The 26,546-nt window shown below is 35.4% G+C and overlaps 2 protein-coding genes across 2 annotated transcripts; one reads left to right on the plus strand and one right to left on the minus strand.

Annotated features, from left to right (window-relative positions):
- Positions 1–2,644: 2,644 nt before the first annotated feature.
- On the minus strand, positions 2,645–14,905 carry LOC138693133 (uncharacterized). The gene is made up of 4 exons (XM_069816791.1): positions 14,702–14,905; positions 13,415–13,550; positions 6,982–7,122; positions 2,645–3,855 (listed from the first exon to the last, which is right to left on the minus strand). Exons 1-4 carry the CDS (start codon positions 14,821–14,823, stop codon positions 3,229–3,231), a joined length of 1,026 nt encoding a protein of 341 aa, XP_069672892.1. The 5' UTR covers positions 14,824–14,905; the 3' UTR covers positions 2,645–3,228.
- A 248-nt stretch (positions 14,906–15,153) lies between these two features.
- Positions 15,154–20,394, plus strand: Pglym78 (phosphoglyceromutase 78). Its single transcript, XM_069816805.1, has 4 exons — positions 15,154–15,343; positions 15,603–15,835; positions 16,827–17,091; positions 20,076–20,394. Exons 1-4 carry the CDS (start codon positions 15,244–15,246, stop codon positions 20,240–20,242), a joined length of 765 nt encoding a protein of 254 aa, XP_069672906.1. The 5' UTR covers positions 15,154–15,243; the 3' UTR covers positions 20,243–20,394.
- Positions 20,395–26,546: the final 6,152 nt, after the last annotated feature.

Below are 26,546 nucleotides of genomic sequence, written 5' to 3' on the forward strand. Positions count from 1 at the left end.
ATAGTTAACTTGTTTACTTCTCTTCCACGGACAAAGTTACCAGACACCAACAGTAGGTGCCATACAATAAGAGCTATAATTGCAGAAAATTTGAGAAAATAAACCTACACTGTCCAAGAAGTCCAGTCTTTCCTCGTAAGAAGAATTGATATTATTACCTATAAAGAAACCAGTGAAAAAGCGTAATATACTAGATCCAACAATCAGATACGAGATGGGTAAAAACCAACTGATGGAAGTTGACAAGGAAAAGAAAGATATCATCCATAATACAAATTTAATTGAACACGTCCTAAAAAGCAGTAAGATTCCTAATGAATTAAACAAAATTATATTGAAAACCATTCACAGTCCCTGAACCACAATGGATACATATTTATACAGATGAATGCATACTGGAAGTAGAGAATGTAGCTAGAGCTGGAATTTACTCTCATTGACTGAATTCCCACGAAAAAGAAAAATCTGGTAGACCCAAAACAGTTTACATGGAGAACAATAAGCAACTTGTTGCCAAAGAATCTCTTTACAAACCCAAAAAGTTCACCGAACAGCCTCAGATGAATGGGACATTTCACAAATCTCTATCCTAAGACTTCTGAAATCTATTGGGTTGAAAGCTCGTCATAAATAGCTAATTCATGACTTACTGGTAGATGTTTCAGATAGTTCAAAGAACTCATAGTTGCAAATAATTTTAATATTTCGGCGACAGACAATTTAGCATGCATTCCTACAACATGCCTTGCAGAAATGATGAAGTGGAACAAAACACAGAGTATATAAAGGCAAGAATTGAACTAAGTACAATGAAAGAAAATTTGTGCTATAAGAGTACTGGAACTGTAAAAGTGCTGAAATGTTAGAACAGAATGGGTTGAAACATATGGTACTCAAACACGAAAGTGACAAGTCATTTATCACTGTCGTGAAAACTTGATGTCATTGACTCAATTCCCATGAAAAAGAAAAAAACTGGTAGACCCAAAACAGTTTGCACAAAGGGCAATAAGCAACTTGTTGCCGAAGGATCTCTTTACAAACAGATGTATTACACAATAATGTATAATATTCTTCGTGATTTCTCCGTTACATAATATGAGGATCCTCACATTCTTTCATCTTCATGTTGGCTTCAATACGAGTTTTCAGTGGAAGATGGGAAGAATAAAAATTTAAAATTATTTAAATTAAATTAGGGGGAATCAAAAGGGGGAGAGGAAAAATGTTTTATGCACGTAATTTTACTTTTGCCACTTAGCGCACTGCTAGATGCATCAAGTACAGACACATCATTATGATGTAAGACGAGAAAACAGCAGGTGACTCATTGTCCACTGCTAGCGTGGTTTCCGACAAGCGTGCAACCATTTCTCTGGCACTTCCACAATACAAAACAGTACTAACAATAAATGTTCTAATAATGTGGACTTAACATTCTCACAGTCATTGCTGAAAATTGCCCCCCCCCCCCCCCCCCATTTGCCGCCACACACAACTGACTTCTTCTGATAAACAAATGAACAACACTCTGAAGTTCCAAATCAATGATATAGCCTTGATTTCTTTCCACTTTTTCTATTGTAATAATTACATCAGTCTAAATTTTGTTTGATTTTCGATTGTTCACTGAGCCTGTTTCTTTTAATCTTTTAGTCAGTCTTCTAATTGTTTCGGCAGAAGGCACAGGTCTATTTGGAAACTTCATTCGAAATTTACATCTTGTTTTCGCACATGATCTTCTGCTTTTTATGTATGTATTATACATATACAAACATTCATGAAATGAGAATTTGTTGGCAGGCATTATCTAAATACACAATAATCACTAATCACTTGAAGAATCAAGATTTTTGTTACATAACTTGTGACTACAGCGAATGCCATATGGCGACTGAGGATCTAGTAGCCGCACCTCTAACAGCCTGTTCATCGCAGACCACACAGGAACGGGCCACCAGTAACCCACAGTTTTCTCACCTCACGTCATAATAATGTCTCTGTACTTAGTTACTCCTACACAAAACAGGTGCCAGCAAGATTAGTTTCTACATTAGCGCCTCTAGCATTAGAAATGAAAAAATCAATAAGTTCCTGATAATTCATCCATGTTCTGGTGTTTTAGGACCATTTTTTATGGAACAGTCACAGGTGACAATTATCTCCAAATTCTAATGAATGAAGTTGTTTCACAGTTACAACAACAGGCCACAAGATGGAGCCCTTCCACATTATTCAAGAGCAGTCCGTGAGTATCTTGAGGAAACATTTCCTGAGATATGGATAGGCCAAAGAGGTCCAACTGACTGGCCTGCACATTCACCTGACTTTATCCCTATGGATTTTTTTTTTCTTTTTAGGAGTATCAAGAACAAAATTTATAGTCGAAAACTAAGACATGTTGGTGATTTGAAAAATTACATCAGAGATGCATTTCAAGAAATTAATGTAGAAAGAAACTTGTTCAGAAATGTGTGTCGAAGTGTAAAAGACTTCAAAGCTGCGTAAATTGTGAAGGGCAGCAATAGCAACACCTGTGTTGATAAAATTTTCAGTACATTTGAGTTGTATTGTATTGTATTGTATTGGTAGGGCTACATGTTATTTTCATTAATTTACTTTGTATTACCAAATAAAAAAAAAATGAATACAACTGTAATATGTAACCTCAAAATAAATGGAATCATTTATTGTACACTACTGATTCATCCCGTATTTTTCATGTGAAAACTTTCATGTTGAATTTCAACAGTAAATAGATGGACGGTGTGCCAAAACCACATTTTTTTATTATAGGAATATCCAAAACATTTATTTTTATATTTCCAAATATATTGTTTGTATCAACACAATATACTTCCTCTCAATTTCTATAATAAGAAAGTAAAGATCGCTCACAATAATTTGCTTAATATGAAAATAAAGCAAAGACACTTTAAGATTCATAAATGATATATGACAATTTTCCTACTTCACAATATAGTTTAGATATTTACTAAATCCATTAGTAAGGAGATAATTCAATACACAGTTTTTACAATACAGTTTCCTATTCTGAAGCTATTATTGCTCTGTTTTGTATGTAACATCTAGAAACGCACGACTGAATAGGATCAGTGCAGAGGAAATAGCACAGCCTTGTAGAAAGCAATATGGAAGAGCGCCTCAGTCTAACTTTCCTGTGAAAGTTATTAGCATGTAAAATTGTAATATGTAAGAATTTACAAATTACCCTTCTGGACCTCTGACATTCAGGGATCTCTTTAAGTCTTCTAACCGATTTAATATTAAATCTAACTTATCATTCTGCTTCCTTTCTAATTCCTTCAACTTTTCTTCAACTATAAGGGTCATCTGCCTTTCATACTCATTCAACCTTTGATCAATATGATGCTTCAATGAATCGGTGACAAACCCAAATTTCAAGGAAGCGTCCATTTCTTTACATAAACCTGTGTTACCATGATAAGATGCTTCATCTTCATTGCCAGATTTTTCTTTTGTTGAAAGTGAAAACCCCGGCAATATGTCAGTAAGACATTTGGATACAATTTTAGCCCTACTGCTCAGAGGACTTTGCGGAGTCAGATATTCAGCTTCAAACATTTTCATCAGTATCTGTGGGTCTGGCCCCTTCATTTGAGTTTTACTAGGGTCCAAGAAGGAGCCATATAGTTGGAGAAATTTCTTGCATTTCTCAGCCTTCTCTGTAAGCTGGTGTCCAGAATCTTTCAAAATTCGGTTCACATTCTGAAAGTTTACTGATGTGTGTGTTGAGATGAATGGCTCAAATTTTTCGATGGTCACATGAATACCATACAGCCACACTTGATCCTTCCTTTTCAACCGAGCAAACTGAAACATAAAAGATGTGCACATAAATATGTCAGATGCTCATCTGTGAAATCTGCCTGTAGTATAACCTGTAAGTAATGAAAAATCAGGACGAGTGGAGAATTCAGGCAGTACAGCAGAGCTGACTACGCTCACCATTAGTCACTGGGCTGTACTGAGTCATGTCATATAAAAGAGAACTGAAATGTTGCTAGTGAAATGCATGACTATATTCTTTAAGAATTCACTGCACTAGTCAAGTGCAAGATTTATGGAGTATAATGGGGAATTTGTAATGCACAAAAAGAAAATGCACATTTTCGAAGATATCATTACACGTTATCATAGCAATTGGTTTATACGGAGTGAAAGTGAAATAATCCTGCAGATTTTCAGAGCGAACAGCTCATGTTATATGTAACAAAACAAAAAAAAAAGTCTAATACCATATTGGTGAGAAGCACATAGTTTTTTCAGAAAAAATTATTATTTTTTTTCCTAAATGTTTAACAGCCTCTTATTTGGTAACTACTGCGAGTAGGATCGTTATTTTTGTCCATATCAATAGAAAACCTAATAAAGAATAATTTATCTCTCTGGTGTATTTCAATAACGTAGATGGTTTTCGTGCAAGTTTAATTTAAAAAACCACTAATTTCAATCCACTGACCAATGCAAACAGCTTACAACATCATAGCCAGAAAGGGAGATAGGAAATATCTACGTGAAGATTAATTTTTTGGTCCTAAGGAATATATCTGTTATGGTAACAATTGATATCGAAAGAAAAAAAAAAAAAAAGGGAAAAACATCGGAGGAGAGGGATTCGATCTGGTGCTGTGGACTGAACTTCAGTTTAGCTCAATGGTTAGAGTGCTTGGTACGTAGAACCAAGGACCCAGGTTCAATCCCCAGCACCGGAGCGAATTTTTCTCCTCCAATATCAAGAGATGGGAGGTAGTTCACTAAGGCAGACAGACCTGAGATCGTTGACCTCTTATATCAGTATTACGAGAAGAAAGAGCAGTATGTTAGCAGCAATGTTGTCAAACTGCTGAAACTTCCAACTCAATTTTCTAATTAATGATGCATTTAACTATAACACTTAATATAGGTTTTCTATTAATTTAAGCGTACCCTATCGTCCCTTTCAATCTGCAGAATTATTTCACTTCCACCTTTTATATAAGCTTATGACGGAACAATTTAGAATACCATTTAATCAGTGATGCGAACAGCCCATGTAAGGCTGAGGTTGACCGGCTGGTTGCTGGCTTCACATCCACATGGCTCAGCAGATGTGAATGATCATTCAACCGGAATGGAGGTATTATATGGCCAGCACGAGCTATTACAGCTGATTCTTGAAACCTGATTTTGCTATCTATTATAGTTCCCCAAATTCACCATGATGCTGGGTGGGCACCAGTCCCATTCCGTGGCCAAAATTCCATGAGAAAATTTATTCCTCATGAGGAGTCAAACCAGCGCTCATTTCGTAATGCTAGTCTAAGTACAATGTCTGAGACCATGATGCTATGGTGTGGGTCTTAGAATACCATTACAAATATATTTTATAAACCTATTGGAAAACGAAATGTTGGCAGATGTAGAAAACTCTACAGAGAACAATTTAAAATCACATAAAACTTTGTGAAACTGAAACAGACCAGGAGGACTAATTCGTGCAATTTATGATGATGATGATGATAATGATCATAAATATGTACAATTTTAGAAAATAGTTTTGTCGCACAGACACTTCGTAAGTCCCAGAAAGGAGGCAGTGCGCATGATCAGACATACAATGAAACAATACTAATTTTATTATCTCAACTAGTCCTCCTCTTGTGAACCAGATCGTTCATCCTCTGATCATGTGCACTGCCTCCTTTCTGGGACTTAAAAGTATTCGTGTGACAAAACTTTTTGCCAAAACTGTACAAAATTTGCAATGAAATTTATCTTCAAATAGATATCTTACTTACTTACTTACTGGCTTTTAAAGAACCTGGAGGTTCATTGCCGCCCTCACATAAGCCCGCCAATGGTCCCTATCCTGAGCAAGATTAATCCAGTCTCTACCATCATATCCCACTTCCCTTAAATCCATTTTAATATTATCTTCCCATCTACGTCTCGGCTCCCCAAAGGCCTTTTTCCCTCCGGCCTCCCAACTAACACTCTATATGCATTTCTGGATTCGCTCATACGTGCTACATGCCCTGTCCATCTCAAACGTCTGGATTTAATGTTCCTAATTATGTCAGGTGAAGAATACAATGCGTGCAGTTCTGTGTCTTGTAATTTTCTCCATTCTCCTGTAACTTCATCCCTCTTAGCCCCAAATATTTTCCTAAGCACCTTATTCTCAAACATTCTTAACCTCTGTTCCTCTCTCAAAGCGAGAGTCCAAGTTACATAACCATAAAGAATAACTGGTAATATAACTGTTTTATAAATTCTAACTTTCAGATTTTTTGACAACAGACTGGAAGATAAAAGCTTCTCAAACGAATAATAACAGGCATTTCCATATTTATTCTGTGTTTAATTTCCTCCTGAGTATCATTTATATTTGTTAGTGTTGCTCCCAGGTATTTGAATTTTTCCACCTCTTCAAAGGATAAATTTACAATTTTTATAGGTATTTCCATTTCGTACAATATTCTGGTCACGAGACATAATCATATACTTTGTCTTTTCGGGATTTACTTCCAAATCTATCTCTTTACTTGCTTCAAGTAAAATTCCCGTATTTTCTCCAATAGTTTGTGGATTTTCTCCTAACATATCCACGTCATCCGCATAGACAAGAAGTTGAGTAACCTGTTCAATTCCAAACCCTCTCTGTTATCCTGGACTTTCCTAATGGCATACTCTGGAGCAAAGTTAAAAAGTAAAGGTGAATTGGAAACGCATCTGACAGAAACTGACCTATACAGACTCTGCTGTACATTTCATTGAGACACATTTTAATTAACTTGCTTGGCTACTGATAGTCTTTCTCTTAGTTCTCCACTTCAAATAGATATCAGTATTAAAAAATTATAATAAATAGATCAAACAAATAAAATCATACTACTTAAAGCATTGTATTGTGCAATTTGATAATAGTGACAATGAACATGTAATATGGTAGCTCACCTTCAAGGTGCACTCAGGTGATGGTTGTGTAAGCGCAGCTTCTGCTATATACACAGACATATCTTCACATTCGTCAAAAAACTCTGCATGGCAAGTTGTCATGTACTCCTCACATCTGCCATAAATTTCAATTATCCTAGCCTGTAAGTAGAGACAAATGAAAAATTACAAGAAGAAGCAAAGAGAGCTGATTTAAAAATAAATCTTCATAAAACAAAGCAAATAAGAATCAATTCTAATAACGAAAATAAAATTAATATAAACAACGAAGATGTAGAGAAGCTTGATTCCTTCTTATACACTGTGTCTCTAAATGATTTATCAGGGTTCAAGCAGTTGGGGCTTTACAAACGAATATGGATGCGTTTCCCACATGTAATGAAAGAAGAACTGTAAAAATTCCGTATTGTGTGCTCACAGCATTTGTTTTTCATCTTTGTTGTGTCGCAATGTCACAAAGCTTACATAAAATGGCGACTCCAGTATATAAATTTTTTTGTGTGTTACAATTTGCAAAGTGTGGTGCTGTAGTTTCTGTGCAACAAGCTATCCAATGGCAATTTAGAATCGGATTTTCTGTCTGATAACATTTGTTGATGGTATAGACAGTCTGAAATGACTGGATGCATCAGTATAGGGAAGAGTTCAGGAAGTCTACATATGCCCAACGAAAGAGTCGAGAATGTCAGTTCATGGTGCCCTGTCCTCACATCATGTGATTTCTTTCTGTGCGGGTAAGTGAAAGACCATGTGTACCTGCCAACCTGACAAGAGATGAGAAGAAGGATTATTGGCTACAGGTCTGCCATGTTACAAATGGTGCTCACATTGAACACTCACAGAATTGTTTTTTATTTCCATATACGGTTTGTTCTTATATATTGCAAGTAAGAGGAATTAAACAACTGTGAAACTCCAATAATCATTTTGGGACAAGCTGTTACTTATGAAGTACTGTTACTAAGACTGATGGGGCAGATATGAAATGATGAATTCGACAGACAAATGGAGCTTTCTTCAACTAGATCCTATATGGAAAAATTGCTGGTACATATACACCATGTCCCGCTTAAAATACCAATAAAATAAATGGTTATAACTCCAAATATATATGGCAAAGATAAATATATCTAGTCAGGTTTCCTCAACTGTAAGGCAAATGCCAGGAAAATCGGGCTACAACATCCCTGAATATCACCAGCTTCATTCATCATCAAAAATCATATTCATAACAAATCAACATCTACAGACGCCATCAGATAACTCGTTTAACAGTATTTCAGTCAAAGAGCACAGCTACAACAATATTATTCTAATAAGTACAAATAATTTATCAGCATATCAATAACAACCTCATAAAAAAAAAAAAAACAAAATAACAAAACCTCAGGTTTGGTAGTGTAGATCTTGCATTTATGCAACAATGGTTGTCATGGAGAAATAAATAAATAACAGTAAACTAATTCTGTAAAACTAGCCATGTGGACTGTTCAGCAGAAGCCTCATGTTCTTTGGTTAGCAGAAACAAAGTCTGTAAAGCATGTTCAACACCGATTTCGTCAGGAATACAACCTTCAAAGACATGAGCCCATTCCTGACTATAAGAGAATAATGGCCTGGGATGCAAAGTTGAAGTAAACAGGACGCTTGTTGTCGAGCAATGGTAAGCATCAATTTCATTTTTGTTTTGTTACCGATAAGCTGCTATAATTTAATATGTAACACTTTTATTAAGCCGCTAATGCTTATCTACTATAATAGTCATTTACATGAATAAGATTTTTACATGAACGTTTTCGATACCATTTTTTGTATCATCTTCAGATGCATTGTAATTAAATTAACAATTAACATTTGTAAATGATTGAAAACCTAGCCATTGGTGTGTGTGTTCTGTGAACTTCTTTTCGTGATTAAGTGTGTGATACATTTATGGATGTCGCTTGTACTTGTGTGTCTACTAGTAATTAGTGCTAATAGTAATACTAAGCTTACTTAATATCAATCAATTTCTAAAATGCAATATAAAACTTATAGTATAACACCAATATAAAAAAAATTTATAAAAGAACACTTGTTTGGTCGTTTTTGTTATTCTGTCTTTGAGTTCTGTTGTGTCTTGCCTTTTAATGGGGTGATTATAACTGTTCTCTCTTTGTTTTTATATAAAACTTCATAATATTAAAATGCTGAATCGTTGTGTAAGAAGCAATTTGTAGAGTACTTGTTTTAATCACTTGGTTTTTTACGAAGTGAACTGGGGTAGCTTACGAATTATTAATTTCACTTTTGCACTGTGTGTTGTTGTAGTTGTTGTATAAACCTTATCTACTTTTTACTTGTCACGTAACCACATGTTAACATTACCATTTTGGAGTTCACTGTTGTTCACTATTTCCTATGCAAATTCGATCGTCTAACAGGTTGAGTTACAATTTGGTTTGATGTCGAGCTCCGTATTCAAGCAAAGCCAGTGCTTCTAATTCAGCTGTTTTGCATGTTGTGTACTTGTAGGTTGCGTGGCTGAGCTGGATATAGTAGATAAGCATTGGCGGCTTAATAAAAGTGTTACACATTAAATGGTAAGCATGCTAAGAAAAGAGTTTCTGAAGAGAACATTGAACTTGTACGAAACTCCTTTACAAGAAGCCCAAGAAAATTAATCTGAAAAGCAAGTTTGCAACTCCAGATTCCTCGCAGTACTGTTCATAATGTTCTACACAAAAGGCTCCATCTTCGAGCATACACAATTCAAATCATACAGCAGATCAAGCCCAGTGATAAAGATAAGAGGCTAAATTTTTCTGCAAGTGTTTTGGACAAGACTGATGAAAACAACTCGTACTTTGATCATGTGTGTTTCTCTGACAAGACAACTTTCCACGTATCAGGAAAAGTCAACAGACACAATTGCAGAATCTGGGGAAGTGAGAATCTGTCTGTTGTGTTTCAATATGAACGCAATTCACCCAAAGTTAATGTGGTGCGATTTATTGAAAGATCACGTGACAGGTCTTTTCTTTTTAGCTGAACCTACAGTGACTGGCTCAATCTATCTAGATATGTTGGAATTGTATGTCGTGTCAGAGCTTCCTGCAGAAACCATTTATCAGCAAGATGGCGCTCCTCTTCACTTCGCATTGGAGGTACACAAGTTTTTTAATGACAATTTTCCCAGACAGTGGATTGACAGAGGATCCGAGACAATGACTTGGCCACTAAGGTCATCAGATCTATCACCCTTCGACTTTTTTCTATGGGGATCCGTCAATGATCAAGTATACAGAACACCAGTGGCTGATCTCAATGATTTGAAGCTCAGAATCTGCCTTGTGATTCAAAATGTCACTATTGATATGCTGAGGAATACCTGGAGAGAGGTGGAAAACAAGCTCGACATCTGCCGTGCTATAAATGGTAGTCATGTTGAAGTGTATTGAAATTGCAACTTTTTAGGTATTAGAAAATGTTAACAGTTTCAATTAAATAAGTTTTTCCTTAGAGGTATGGACTTTTATTTTATTGGTGTTTTAAGCCAGACACGGTGTATTTCAATAAAAACGAACATTGATTATTCAATGCCAACTCAAAAGCAGTTCTCTGATTTTATAAAAAGTGGAAAATAACAGAAGTATACCAAGCCATTGTAACTATGAACATAACAACTTTGCAGAATGTTGGTAGCACGTGATGAGAATTCACATAATGACCACTACAAAATAGCTGACTGGTCCTTAGTCTGACTATTTGACGCTATGCCTTTATGCAAGAATTCTCACTCCATGAGTGATTTCTTCAAACATAGGGTGACCAGATTCACATCAATAGAAAAGAGGACACAAAGCTTCAAAAAGGACATTACTCGAAAAAAGAGGGCAGAAAATATGTACTTAGATTTAGACTTAGGCCCATATTATACTATAAATTACGTCAATATCTATTTTCAGATTTAGGCTTATATCATACTTAAAAGTATGTCAATCTTACAAAAATAATTAAGATAAAACTTAATAATAATGCTTTTACAGTTAGCTACATATGAAAGTCAAGGGAACTATAATTATTAAAGACGATAGAAAATATCTACCCGATTTAGATTTAGGCTTAGGCCTAGTTCATACTTAAAATTATGTCAATATCTATTTTATTACAGTATATTTATGATAAAGCTTAATAACATAAAGTGATTTTACAGTTAACTACATATGAAAGCCAAGGGAACTATAATTATTATCAAAATACATATAAAGACCGCACAAAATGTAAATGTAATATTACTTTGTATGCAAAGAGAGTTATGATCGTTGGCAAAGAGTATATTCTGTCGATGCTGCTGCCACCTACAGGAAAATTACTAGAAAAAAGCGTCAAATGAGATAATTTCAAAATATCAGACATACATGTTACGAAAAGGGGGACATTTCTTGATTTTTTAAAAATCCGCCCGGACCCCGGACAAAGGCCTAAAAAGGACATGTCCGGACAAAAGAGGATGTCTGGTAACCCTAAACACTTTTTTTTTTGGGGGACATTTCTCAACAGTGCTACAAATGATTCATAACAGTTAACAAACAAATTGTGTAAGTGATAGTTAATCACGTAACACAGCATGTAGAAAACGAACAACACAACACTCCACGTGACAGTAAAATGCTACATTATAAGTGGTTCAGAAGGCTATACAGCAATCAATTTTTTCATGGGGAGGGTTGTCAATGCAAATAACAAGTGTCAAGCACATATTACAACGGCTTGGATATAATAAGTACACATACACAGATTTTGGCTTCTATATCAAAAAGATATGGAGATGACCAATATATTAGAAGGTTTGTAAACATGAAAAGAGCAAAAGAAGTGAACCAGCTGGCCAGAAAGAGAGAGAGTTCACTGAAAGCAATAAGACATGTTTAGTGATAACTATATTTGCAGAGAATTGTGCCCTGCAGGATCTCTTAATTTAAAAGCATGGCGATTTTTATTTATGGTGAACACTGAAGGAGAGAGTGTATGAAAACAATCCATATACAAGACAAGAATTAAAAGACAATATCTGGGCTATGATTGTCAGAGCTGCATCAATTAAACTTCAAAGTGTGTCCCAGAGATTATTCAAGAGGCGCCAATTCTGTCTGGACTGTGATGAACATTTTCAGACTCTCATGTAAAGATAGGAGTGAATTTATTAATTTTTTTGTTTTGTTTTTCATACACCTTATAGAATCTGCACGCTTGCATTCCACCAAGTATTTAATTAATGTATGACTAATGGAGGTCATGATGATATCTTTGAAAAATATTGGAGTGCAAGAGGTCAAATGACTTTATTGTCAAATGCCTGGCATTAGAAAACAACAACAACAACTTATTTAGAGAACTCTGTATATTAATGTCAACTGTTATTCTTCTCTCTATTCCTCTGCACAGAACATCCTTCTACCCATCATCTTTCAGAATATCTATTCCACGCCTCTGGAATTCTCTCCCTGACCATGTCAGAGACTGTCGGACAATATCAAAATTCAAATTTAAATTAAAAAATCACATTCTAGTTCATGGAATTGCTTGTTGAACACATGTCAGATTGCCCAACTTCACCTTAACCCATGACATATAGTAAATATTGTAACTATGCTGTTGTAAAATTGAAAATTAATATGTAATGTATTTATTATTATTATTATTATTATTATTATTATTATTATTGTCAGTTATCAATATCATCATTACTATCTCTGTTTTCTTTCTTTTTTCTTGTATTAGCTCGATGAGAGCTCTATAGTGTTCTTTTGACTCTGTTGACCCTCTATAGGGCTTTAACTTAATTTGTATTATTTTCATCAGTGTTTGTATTTCTTTTTTGTATTTATATGTGCTATCTGGTAGGATGGAAGAGAAGGCCTTATGGCCTTAATCCTGTCAGATTAAATAAATTATTATTATTATTATTATTATTATTATTATTATTATTAAGATTATTATTCTATCAAACAAATTACTAGTAAAACACCACAAAAAATCCATAACACTAAGTACCTAGGGAAAATTCTATTTAACATGAAGCAACAATTACATCTCAAATCACATTATACCCAGTGTTACATACACTTATCCCACTTGACTTTTCCACGTCCCTTATTTCCATTGAATATTTCCATCGTGACAATTTCATTTTATTTATGAGCATAAACATTATAATTTAACCTTTATTGTACTGTATATGACCACGAACATTTTTCTATCACCATTTTAGTGGAATTATGAAAGTTACTCATTCTATGCATAACATCTACGTATAAACGGTTCCATGCACGAAGGATGCAATGACCTTCCAGCCATCTCTAAATGTATTCCTTTTTTGTTTCATTTGGCAAAGATCCTATAACAGTCATGTAGCTGAATAATAGGAAAGAGTGACTCAACTTTGTCTTACCTCAGAAACAACACAGATTTTCTTTATTTGCACATTTTTTATCACATTAAGTTTCAATTTTAAAGCACAAGGTGTAACATCTTGATTAAAGAGTTGAATGCAGGTGTCCAGGTTTACTATATTTTCAAGATCATACCTGCAACAAAATAACCCATTGGTTTACTGACTAAATAAATTTAACATTTACATTTCTATACATTTAGCAACTAAACTCTGCAACATTAGCGAGATGGGAGATGACGTTATAGGGGCTATTCCTATTACACGAGTCGACTAAGGGAATCAATGAATCAATACCTACTAAATTAGGTGATGTTTGAATACATGGCACTAGACACGCTGTAACTTCGTACTTAATCAGTAATGCACAACTAATCAAATACTTTTCGCGATGCATAATGCTTAGTGATGGAACTAACTATTTTACAGGTATTTGGAAGGAATCTCAGGCAGAAATTGTAATGACACTGCACGACCCAGTCGTGCTCTGTGGTTATGCCAGCTTGTATCTTATTACATAAGCAATAATTAAAATAGCTATCTCATAAAACTTCAACATAAAAAATCATGGTAATTCTCCAGAAAAGCTACATTGAAGAAGGCACGATTTCCTTTTCCTTCACTGGTTTCTGTAAGATATATACAGTGATTAACACGTGGTTTTAGTTTGCAGACACAAACACTTTCAACATAAAAATCGTTTGATACTTACTGTAGGTCTATATTCTAATGCACTGTTGTGGCTAACTATCCAACGGTTTTTATGTTGAAAGTATTTGTGTCTGCAAACTAAGATGGAACTTCGATATCCCCCCACACTACACACGGGAGAGAAAATATACCGGTACTTAAATAATTTTCACATTCCTCCGCCTCGTATCACTTAAATAATCCCCTCAACTAACCTTGTCACACCTCGGTCGCTTGACCGTTCCTACCGAAACTTTAGCTCAAACATCAGTCTCGTGTGTGATCTGTGGTGTGGGGCGATATCGAAGATTGGCCCAAACTAAAACCACGTATTTATCACTATAATTATAAATCTCACAGAAGCCAGTGAAACAAATGAAAACTGTGTCTTCTACAGTGTAGCTTTTCTGGAGAATTACCAAAATATTTATCTATTTTTATTTACTTTCTTGAAATTCAAGGCTGACTCCCAACAAAACTCAACAATCAATAAAAAAAAATGATTCACAAATGAAGTAATGGTCAAGATAGTTGGAAATCGGTTATAAATCACATAATTATTTTGATAATTTGTAGCCTATCATGAATTTCACTTACTTTTCTTTTTGTTGACTTGTTGCTAAAGTTATAGTATCGTTGATAGATTTATCATTCCCGATATTCCACGAACATGTTATCTCTAAGCCTACATCTTCAGCTCTGATACTGGAGTGCATCATCTCAAATTGTTTAGTTTAATGCAAAAAATAGCAATCCTCTTTTAAAATACTGACAACCTTATAAATCTTCCACCATATTTGTAATCGTTATTATGTCAATTGTTTCACCCACCACGTTGGCGAAGTTCAGTTTTATATTCATGCATTACATGAAAATGTTAAATGAATGCCAGAGAAAATGTGGTGAAATTTCTGCAGACATCTATATATAAAAATAATTTTGTCGATTTATACCGTTATGATAATAAGAAAGAATTATGGCAATTAACATTAAAGTTTCTATTATTGTACGTGTACGAATGGGTGTAACCAAGTTTCAGAACACACACAAATTTGACCTTGTGTGAAAGTCAGACCGGTCGGTGGTTTGGAATTGGGGTTGCGGGCTGCTCTTGGTGCTTTTAAAATTAATCAAGTAAAATGTCTAAATACAAGATTGTTATGGTGAGACATGGCGAAAGTGAATGGAACAAGTTAAATCTCTTTTGTGGGTGGTTTGATGCAAACTTGAGCGATAAAGGTAATATTGCAAATACTGTAATATTAATTTTAAGGTTATTTTTCGGTCATTTGCACAGGAAACGAATGTCAATATTAGGTTTAACTTGTATGAGGTTTGTAAATATAATATAGGAAATAAGCATAAGTATGCGTGGTTTTTAATTTACACAATGTCGTTTCTGGTTATCTCAGTAAAACAATTTGCAGGTGCACCAGACTGCATAGAAATAGTTAATTTTGTGACCATGGTCTGAACAGTACTTATTTTTTTGCTGCAGGCAAAGAAGAAGCTCTAGCTGCAGGTAAAGCCCTGAAAAAAGATAATTATACCTTTGATATAGCTCATACGTCAGTACTCACAAGAGCTCAGAAAACATTAGAAGCCATACTAAATGAAATTGGACAAACCGATCTACCAGTTCAGAAATCTTGGCGACTAAATGAACGACACTATGGTGGATTAACTGGCTTGAACAAAGCAGAAACAGCTGCAAAGTACGGCGAGGAACAGGTAAGTTAAGCCATAAAATGAACAATTCTTAATAATGTTTTATTCCTTTCTATCTTGTACTTTTTACATACTTTAATGACACTGATTTCTTTGTAATTAATATTTTTGATTCAAACTACCAATGATTATTATTTTAAATTGTTTAATTTAGAGGTAAATGCATATAACTCAGACAGGACAGGGAGAGGGGGTATTAAAAAATAAGAACATGATCCCCATTCATCTGTCCCGAATTCGGATTATGGAAAGAAGTCACCATACTGATATACAATGCAATAAAACTACTTGTAATTATGGAATTGAATTTCTATTCTACATCATTCGTAGGTAAGTAAAATCTACAAAACAGCTAGTACCGTAGTACTTAGATAAGCTATTATATTAAGTTCATAAACTTTCAGGTTTCAATATTTCATCAATTTTTTTTAATTTGCCTTCAGATAACTCATTTAGCATTGTATTCTATTGTTTGTGAACAAATAACTAGCTGTAAATATAAAGTCAAGAAATGATTCACCCAAGGGGGATAGCCCTATTAGATTCATTCCCATCTGAAGTGAATAAATATGCTGCAATACCACACAGTTAAGTGGCGTTTTTAAGTCGTGACATTTTAATTTTTAATGCATTTTATTTTTATTTTATTTAGATTTGCAATAAAATATGGTCATGTACATTTTGAATGAGGTAATTGATACAGAATTTTATAATGCAAATTTAATTAATATCTTCGTATTTGTATGGTAGAGAATAATGTTCATTAAATTTTTATAAAAAGAAGTTCAGAGTCGCCTTATTATATAGGTAGAAAGAACTTAAATTATATAATATAAAAATATTAACACTTTGACTATCTTCTCCTAACTTATATTTATTTTTTTTTTTAATTAATCTTCGAGCCCTCTGTCAGTATTGAATGTATGAGTAATTAGGGTTTCACTAGCTATTTTGGTGTGATTTGAGTTTGTAAATATGTTTATTTGTATACCAGGTTCAGATATGGCGACGTAGTTTTGATGTACCACCGCCACCCATGGAAGCAGATCACCCTTATTATGACAAAATTGTGAAGGATCCAAGATATGCTAACGAACTCAAGCCCGAAGATTTCCCAAAGTTCGAGTCTCTGAAGCTTACGATAGAACGCACACTACCCTACTGGAACAGTGTGATTGTTCCACAGATGAAGGAAGGGAAGAAGATTCTCATTGCAGCTCATGGCAACAGTCTGCGAGGAATTGTCAAGCATTTGGACAGTAAGTCTTGTAGTTTAACGGAAATTGTTAGCATTTGAATAGCAGGTTACATATTCAGTCGGATTTGTTGTACCAAGATTTAGCTCATCAAATAGAGTCGGAAAGCTAGAGTTCTGTTTCTAGAAAATTCATTGAGTTGTACTGTACAAAAACTGCACGCATTGTATTCTTCACCTGACATAATTAGGAACATTAAATCCAGACGTTTGAGATGGGCAGGGCATGTAGCACGTATGGGCGAATCCAGAAATGCATATAGTGTGTTAGTTGGGAGACCGGAGGGAAAAAGACCTTTGGGGAGGCCGAGACGTAGATGGGAGGATAATATTAAAATAGATTTGAGGGAGGTGGGCTATGATGATAGAGACTGGATTAATCTTGCACAGGATAGGGACCAATGGTGGGCTTATGTGAGGGCGGCAGTGAACCTTCGGTTCCTTAAAAGCCATTTGTAAGTAAGTACTGTATAAAATGCAGTTACATTTTTACCGAGTACTTAAGTTTTTTCCCTGATCTCTCTCTCTCTCACACACACACGCACGCACGCACGCACACTTATATATATCAGATTGGCCATTTGCGTCATTCCCGTGTTACAAAATGGCAACATATAAAAGAGAACGATCACTGGGATCTGTACTGTCGAAAATGAACTCTTAGTAATAACTGCTAGATGGAAGTATAGTTGCATGGTATTACTCCATGCAATTCCATCAGGGTTATAACGTGATATCTTTTGCAGCTGTTATATGGCAGCATACAGAAATTGATATAAGTTGTCTTGAAAGTGTTTTAAGCTAATCAATCTGTTATATGTGATCAGCGGTTTTATGTATAATTTTAATTCCAGCATTGCTCCATTGTCACATTATCTCATCTCTCATAAACCTATGTAGTTGAAAAGGGATGTTAAATAAAGAATCAGAATAGATGCTAGGCCTACTCTTTGTTGACTAAATCAGATTGGATTTTGTATTAACTATCCTGTACCATAATATGGACTGTGTTGAAAAGTTTGTGGACTTATACCAATTGAAATATATGTTACATAGTCAGGATTGTTTAGAACTATCAGTTCGCAAGTTGGCTGCTTACTGGCACAATCTCCTTACAACTGCCAGCTTCTCCTTCCATGAACTCAAGGCACCCCAACACTTCACTGGCATTCCCCTACATTTTGCTCCATAAAGTTACAGTATACTACACATTAAATAAAGAGATTTATTAATTAAATCGGGATTTACCCTTCTCGCAGAAGGCACTGAAAGTGTTGCCCAATTTGTGTGATGTAGGCCTACATACTACATCTTCGTCGGTACTAATGGACCTAATTTCTCTGACTTTTTTTTTTATTTCATCTAAAGTGTGAGGATTAATTGGATACACTTTACTTTATTTAGAGTTGTTAGGAAATTTATGTCTACATTTTTACAGTGTTCTACTGCACGATTTCTTGTACTTTGTGTATGTCTTGAAAATTTACATATGATGACGCAGTGAATATATCTAACCATCGCACAACACACTACTGCACTACCCCTAATGAAGCGTGACTCATGACTGACCTGCCCATAGCTCGAGACAGCTCGCAACTATGCCGTAACTTTATGGAGGGGAATGTAGTGGAATGCCAGTGAAATGTTATGACTATGAGTTTGCAGAAGGAAATGCTGATAGTTTAGTATATACAGTCACGAAGCTCAATATGTAGTAAATATGCATCCATAGATAGTTGCTAACCACTAGGATCGCTAATATCGCCTCATTACAGACAATGCAAAATAGTACTGGCACAGTGTATTGTTTCTAACATCCTCACAACTTAAGCTTCGTGACTGAATATACTAGACTGTGCTATCACTGTTTATACTTTCATAAAATTTGAACTGATAAGTTTCAAAATGTTGAAGACCTCTGTTTTCACTACACAGTTAAAAGACATTGATATTATACTATGAACAGTACAGCTCTAACTAAAGACTTCACTACAAACAAAACTACTGACAGAAAATATAGTACAAACAACACTGCTGATAGCCATGAGAACTTATGAAACTACACAGGAGCAAGACTGTTACTAGCAGACAGCAAATTTTTGGTCCCTACACAGCGACAAAATGTCACATTTCTTGGAGTATAGAGGAGTGTGACATTGAGTTCAGTGACCTCCATGCAGCTGATGCTGTCTGGTTATATTAGTCATCAAGATCCAAAAAAAAAATACTCTTGAAACGAGACTGTTATACAGAAGTCCACACCTGTGGAGTAACGGTCAGCGCGTCTGGCCGCGAAACCAGGTGGCCCGGGTTCGAATCCCGGTCGGGGCAAGTTACCTGGTTGAGGTTTTTTCTGGGGTTTTCCCTCAACCCAATACGAGCAAATGCTGGGTAACTTTCAGTGTTGGACCCCGGACTCATTTCTCTGGGATTATCACCTTCATATCATTCAGACGCTAAATAACCTCAGATGTTGATACAGCATCGTAAAATAACTCAATAAAATAAACTACCAGAACCTAAAATTACTTTTGAAATGAGAGACTGTTATTTGTCAGCAGAACCTAAAAATTTAACACTTTAAACAAGACTGTTTTAGTAAAATGTAAAAATTATACTTCAGACAAGATTGTTGATAGTTTTATCTAAAACTTCACAAAAAACAAGACTGTTAATTGCCAGAAGGACCTAAAAGCAACACCACAAGTAAGATTGTTGATGGTTAGCATGATATAAAAACATATTAAACAAGACTTGTTAGTCAGCAGGACCTGAAAATTAAACCATAATTAAGACTTAATAGCTATCTAGACTTAAAAACGAGAATTCAAACTTGACTCTAATAGTCAGCAGAACCCAAAAAGTACACCGGAAACAGAATTGTTGATAACAATATTTCATTCTTTTGCAAAAGAATAATATAACTCATACGCACACATACAGGCTGTTATGAAAATTTATTCTCTAATGCTTTTCCTGTATTTCCAGATATGTCTGATGAAGCCATCATGGGGCTGAATCTTCCAACTGGAATCCCTTTTGTATACGAGCTTGATGAAAGTTTAAAGCCCGTAGTATCAATGAAATTCCTTGGTGATGAAGAAACAGTGAAGAAAGCAATGGAGGCTGTAGCTGCACAAGGAAAAGCCAAGTGAATCCCATGACACAACAAAGAGCTGAATGGCATAGTGTTTTCATTTCTGAAATTGATCTGAAGTATCTTGCTGGCTGGAATTCAGCAGATTGAAATTGAATTGTTTGTTGTTAATATATGTTTGAATAAATTATGAAAAGTTTAGAATGACAATTAAAAGAAAATAACAAATTATTAATAACCAATGTAAAACTATTTATTGAAAATGTTGGATATTCTGTAGATACGTAAATAGCACCGAGAACAATAAATTGTGGACCATTGTCTTTTTTGTTTTTATTTCTGTATATAGTAACCAGTAAATGACCAGTTCGATTTTAAATATGAATACCTTGAACATTCATACAATCCCCCAAACTGTTTGAAGGACCACACCTGCTGTTGGTTACTGGATCCATATGACCTAGCCAGGGGAATTATCACATAACTCCATCTACCATATCCCCTCTTCACCATTTAGGAGATGCTTGTGCATGCCATAGGTCACCATGCTGAAATAGTATTTTCTTAATTTTTTATGGAATAGTTATACCGCTGTGACTCGGTCCCCAGAGCTTCGTTTGTTAAAAACAGGTTGCACCACGGGAAGGTGACAATGGGATTTGAGTAGGAGAGGTTATGCACTTCACTACTACAGTACTTGCAACCCTTAATTCGCGGGTGCTCGTGTAAAGGGGGTTAAGTCAAATTGTAAGGTATGTAAACTTCTCTCCTTTGGTACTGAACAAAACCCCTTTGTCACAAAATACGGAGCACTGTAACTGCATCATGGATGGAAGCATGATTTAATCCCTTTAACACAAGATGGAAGTAATCGTGGAAGATTAAAATCTTTACTTATCCTGCTTTAACCAATTCATACTTAACCCCCTTTGCACGAGCACCCGCAAATTTATTTGTGAAAAATACGCAAGAATGGACAGGTGCTTGATTTTCATCAAAGAATTGCATGGTGAAATACTTGCTTCTTACTTCTTAGTATATGTATTGTCGGCCCATCGGATCTATGCCCCTTCAGCGCTGTCGTCGTTCTTGGAAAAGTTAACGCCTCTACTTACCCCATTCCACCAGTTTCTCTCCCACTACGTCAAACAGCAGGCCACGAACCTTGCCGAATAGGGATGTTGCCAAACTTCCGTCAAACAGTGTCATGTCTCTTGAATATTGCTTATAACACTGTAAGGTTAATTATTACTTATTCATAATTTAATTTAAGTAGGTCTAATGACGCTGACCGACTTATGCAAAATGCTATTACTTGCTTAATAATATTTCTTTCACACTCTGTGCTACAGTATTCATGTTGAGTTGACAACACTGGACTGCAAGTGCAAATAAACTGTCCTGCAAGAAGGCTCAAAATTGTGAGTAGTGGGGGAGAGAAAGAGAGAGGGATAGAAAAGAGAGAAATAGGAATACAGGGGGAGAAATGAATTGCCGAGGCTGAAAAGGAATTAAGGTTCAGTTCGCATATCTTACGGGGGCACAGATCCGATGGTCGGACTATATCTAGCTACACACTGATTACACAATGTCTGCTGTTTTCCAAAATTATGGATTAATGAGAATTTCTTGTAGTGACTGGTTTTCTAATTTTTCCGACCAATTTTTCTTATTTAACATAGACTTCTTAACTCCAGAGGTTATACAGAAAAAATAGGATGACAATTAGCAATACTGGAGCAATGGCCAAATAAGAATGCGAGTGGGAACAAGTATTGGTATTTGGAGAAACATTCCCTGCAGCCACCATGCTGACTTTACATTTCATAGGATCTGCTTGAACATTTACATTACTAGTATGTTGTTATTTGATCATCATATTGTCAGGAATTTAATTACAGTTGTGTTCTATAACTTAATATACAATAAAGTGTACAAATTCAGAAGCAAACTAGTACTGCAAGACATAAAGAAAACAGCAAAGCAACAATCAGCTAGGTGGGCCAGACTATATAGGCCTATCTAATGCTGACAATAACGGGCGCTAGAAAAAAGGCGAGTGGGGATAAAAAGAGAAACCAAGAGTCAGGAAGTGATAGGGAAGAAAGTAGCGAAAAGATTAAGGGTGCGAGTGTAAGTGGAAATCTAGGATGTGAAAGTGAAAGTGTGGGGGGGGGGAAATAAAAGAGGAATAGAAGAAGAAATAAATAGAAAGAAAGACAGAGGCGAACAGTAAAGGAAAGTCAGAACCTGCGACAGCTGAGGATATAGCAGAAGTATTTGATATGTTTAAAACAATGTGGGGATGTGATCAAAAAGTGCAAGTGAAATTGTAAATGATCGAGAAGTATAGGGGAGAGGGAAATTGTATAAGCTGATGTGTAGAGATAAATATAAGTATTTATAGGAAGTGAGAATAGTGAGAAAGGATTAGGTGTACGTGGAATAGTGAGAAAGGGAAAGTGAGCGCAAATAGGAATAAGTGAAAATAGTGAAAAAGGGTTATGAGAAGTGAACAAGTGACAGCATAAAATTAATACTAACTTTTGAACGTTGGAACAGTAAATGAATATAAGAGAGAAATAGGAGAAAAGGTCAAAGAACAAATAGGACAAATAATTCAATATGATAATTTATAGAGAAAAAGTGAAATTTAGATTTTAGTGAGTAGTAGTTAGAGGAAAAAGGGGGTTTGAAAGACGTATATAATATTGGATATATTAGGATTAATGAACAAAAGAGAATAGCAAATGAAATGTAGGCGAAATACTGAAGGGGAGATTGAACAAGTAATAAAAAAGGTACATAGCAGGGGCGATTTTTCAGGGCATGCTATGCTTGCTGCGCAAGCCCAATATTTTCGTAGAATGTGTGTTTCTCAAAATGGAATTACGTACATTAAACTTTATTTTGATTTTTGTAACATTGTATAGGCGTAATACCATCCGCAGGTTGCATACCGCAAGTATCGCAACGCTTGCTCGTTTCTCGGAGCTACAGGAAAGACGTAGAAATAGCGAGAATATGATGCGCGCGCAAGTGCCTTCCTCCTTGGTCCGTCCTAGTCGCACATGCTTCTGTTATGTGTTGTTTGAAGCTCTGGTCCGAGAGCTACACCAATGTTACACAGAGCAGTACTGGCAGCGGGAATGTGCTGCGATTTGCGAGTGCAATGTAATTGTATGAGCGGAATGCATGTATTATTAATTCTTAAACATTAATTTGAAGTATTGCAATAAGTTCGGAATTGTGTGTTATTGAAACCTTATTATTAAATCCATTTTCCTTAAGGACTATTCAAGGGAAGATAGACATTATAGAGAATATGTGCGCTCGTTCAGTGCAGCTCAATACAACAATATGCATTGGTTGGCAGGGTCGAAAAAACTAAACTGTTTTGTTGACCATGTTTGTTATATCATATCGAACTTCTACATCTGATAAGCGAATATGATCCATGACTCATAATGATTTCATAATTATAAAATAAATTATTTAGGCTATGTGGGTCTGATTATTTTTATTAATTATGAATTATTATATCCTCCCATCTTCCCCTATGAATAAAAGAGCAAGCCTAACATTTGTGACTAGCATTCGCCCCTGGTACATAGTGTAATTGGGAGTATTTGTGTAGACGTGTAGTGCAAATAATGTGTTATTGTAATATGTTAATGGTGGCACCGGATATAGAAATGTGAGGTACACCATTACATGTAAAGAAGTGCTGTGACGAAATATATCATATCATATCATATAGGCCTATATGGACTTGTGCAAACATTTGCTGCACATGCTAGAATTGGACACCATGTCACAGAAGCATACCTACATTGCTTTAAATTATCAGAGTTGCTACTATGTACAAAATGCTCAACAGAGAACGAAACAATAGAACAAAAACACGGACCACAGTATTACTAAGTTTACTTGCTTCGCGTATTTTACTTATTTCATATCCAATACAGAGATACAATTTTAAAGATCGTATGGTTAATCAACAATCTTGTTTCACGGTCAGGTATGCTAACCATTACTCCACAGCGGTGGACTGCCATTTCGGAATAGAAGGCAACCAATAGTAGAGGAATTAGCAAAAATTGCATCAAACCTTTTTCCTGAATTACAACTCGTAGACTCACTTGACAGGAAAATCAAAAAGATCAACAATCTGGCAGTTGAACAATGGACAGGATTATGTAAAAGAATCTTGAAAAAAGAGTAAAGGAAAGAAAAATGAACAAGTTCACCATTCTCATTCGGTGTCTGGGTAGCTCAGTTGGTAGAACAATTGGCTACAGACTGAAAGGTCTGGGGTTCGATCCTAAGTTGTGACGAGATTTTCTCGTTGCCAAACTTCCAGAACGACCTCGAGGGTCACTTTGGGTAAAAGGCAGTTGGAGTGTAGTGCTGACCACACCACCTCATTCTAATGCTGAAGTCAAGAAAGCATGGAGCTCTACTTAATGCACTTTTATGGCATGTAAACAGGATATCTTTACTTTTCATCTAATTTTCAGGATTTAAGAATGAAATCATTATCCTTATTGTTATAGTACTTAAAGAATTTTAAATAGTCTTTTGATACACAGAGAGAAAGGATAGGAAGGAGAGAGGAACAGATATATATATATATATAAGATAACAGATCACACAATGCTTCAGTGTTTATCAAGTGGAATTAGCCACCAGATGTTTTAAATGACAGTCTAATTAAGTCATCCCTCATCAGATGTTTTAAAGGATAACCAAACTGAATTGTCACCAAATGTTTTTAATGACAGTAATAAACAGATGCTGCATTCACCATACGGGTAAAAAAAAACAAGTAGATATGCTAAGCCAAGTTAAACATATATGTATTAATTAATTTTCGTTGTTTATTTTATTTAAAGCTTCTGCAGAAAATCGAGAGTTTTAGTGTTTATTTCCTGAAATGAAGCACTACTGGTAAGGAGAGAGTACTGCCCAAGTTTGCATTTTCATTGTAGAAATAAAGTTATGTTGTGGGATTTAATCGAGCAATTTCTATTGTAATTAAGGATCAAGGATGAAACTGAAAATAACGATTTTATAAATGATCTATGAAAATGGTACACTGAAAATTAATATTAAGAAATCCGAATATTTGGTAGTAGACAGTAACACAAAAATTTGCCTAGAAAGTGAAAAAATGTAAATACTTATCACTGAGTAATTTTTAATAAAGATAATAGTAGTGACGAGAAGTTTATATGCAGAATAAATAAATGTAGGAATTCAACATGGTATCTAAATTCTATTTTGTGGGAGAGGAATATACGGAAAAATACAAGAAAACGATATACAGGACTATGGTTCAGAATACAGTAACATGGAGCAGAACTGTGGGAGGTAAAACAGATGAATAGGAAGATGTTTCTGACAACTGAGATGGCTTACCTGAGAAGAACAAGAATTGATAGCATACCAAATAGAATAACAAGAGAAATTATGGAAATGGATGGATATACAGGTTGGAAGTGAAATAACCCTCCTGATTAAAAGGGATGATAAGGTATACTTAAATGAATAGAAAACCTATATTACGTTCTATGATTAAATGCACGATTAATTAAGTTTGAAGTTTCAGCAGTCTGACAATATCACCGCTAACACTCTCTTCTCACAGATGTAAGAGGTCAACGAACTCTTTGTATATTGCTAGGTGAGCTGCTCTCTGGCGCAATGTTGCAACCTGCTCGCATATGCAGTGGCTTTAAATTGGAAGTTTTTTAAATTAAATTTACATGAAAACCGTGCACGCTATTGCAATACGCCAGAGGGGTAAATTATTTGTTATTAGATTTCCTATCAATATGGACAAAAATCATGATCCTATTCGCAATAGTTACTGAGTAGGAGGTTGTTAAATATTTGAGAAACTATCAACTTTCCACCAATATGATGTTACATATAACACATAAGCTATTCGCTCTGAAAACCTGCAAGGCTATTTCACTTCCACCCTGTATAGTCAACAAAGTACGTAAATAATGTTCCACACCATAGCATCGTGGTCTAAGGCATCATTCCTGGACTTACGTTACGGAATTATCACTGGTTCGAGTCCTTATGGGGAAGGAATTTTCTCATGAAATATTGGTCAGTGTATGGGATTGGTGTCCACCTAGCTTCATGATGAATTTGGGGATCTATGATAGGTAGCAAAATCCAATTACGGTCTAATGGTAGGAAGAGGATCATCATGATACCTCTGTTCTGGTTCACCTCTGCTCAGGCATGTGGATATGAGGTCAGAAGCCAGCTGGTCGGTCTTTGTTCTTCATGGGCTGTTGTGCCACAGATTTAATTGAGGAGATTGATGAAAGGACCAGGTAGGT

The sequence above is a fragment of the Periplaneta americana genome, chromosome 2 (genome assembly GCF_040183065.1).
Source record: "Periplaneta americana isolate PAMFEO1 chromosome 2, P.americana_PAMFEO1_priV1, whole genome shotgun sequence".
In the NCBI taxonomy this organism is placed as follows: Eukaryota; Metazoa; Arthropoda; class Insecta; order Blattodea; family Blattidae; genus Periplaneta; species Periplaneta americana.

Excerpts from the sequence above, each read along its gene's own strand:
- LOC138693133 (XM_069816791.1), bottom strand. The coding sequence starts at position 14,823 with ATGATGCACTCCAGTATCAGAGCTGAAGATGTAGGCTTAGAGATAACA. Across the intron at positions 7,123-13,414 it reads AAATCTGTGTTGTTTCTGAG|GCTAGGATAATTGAAATTTA; the intron begins GTAAGACAAAGT and ends CTCTACTTACAG. Across the intron at positions 3,856-6,981 it reads CACCTGAGTGCACCTTGAAG|TTTGCTCGGTTGAAAAGGAA; the intron begins GTGAGCTACCAT and ends TTTATGTTTCAG.
- Pglym78 (XM_069816805.1), top strand. The coding sequence starts at position 15,244 with ATGTCTAAATACAAGATTGTTATGGTGAGACATGGCGAAAGTGAATGG. Across the intron at positions 15,344-15,602 it reads TGCAAACTTGAGCGATAAAG|GCAAAGAAGAAGCTCTAGCT; the intron begins GTAATATTGCAA and ends TTTTTGCTGCAG. Across the intron at positions 15,836-16,826 it reads CAAAGTACGGCGAGGAACAG|GTTCAGATATGGCGACGTAG; the intron begins GTAAGTTAAGCC and ends TTTGTATACCAG.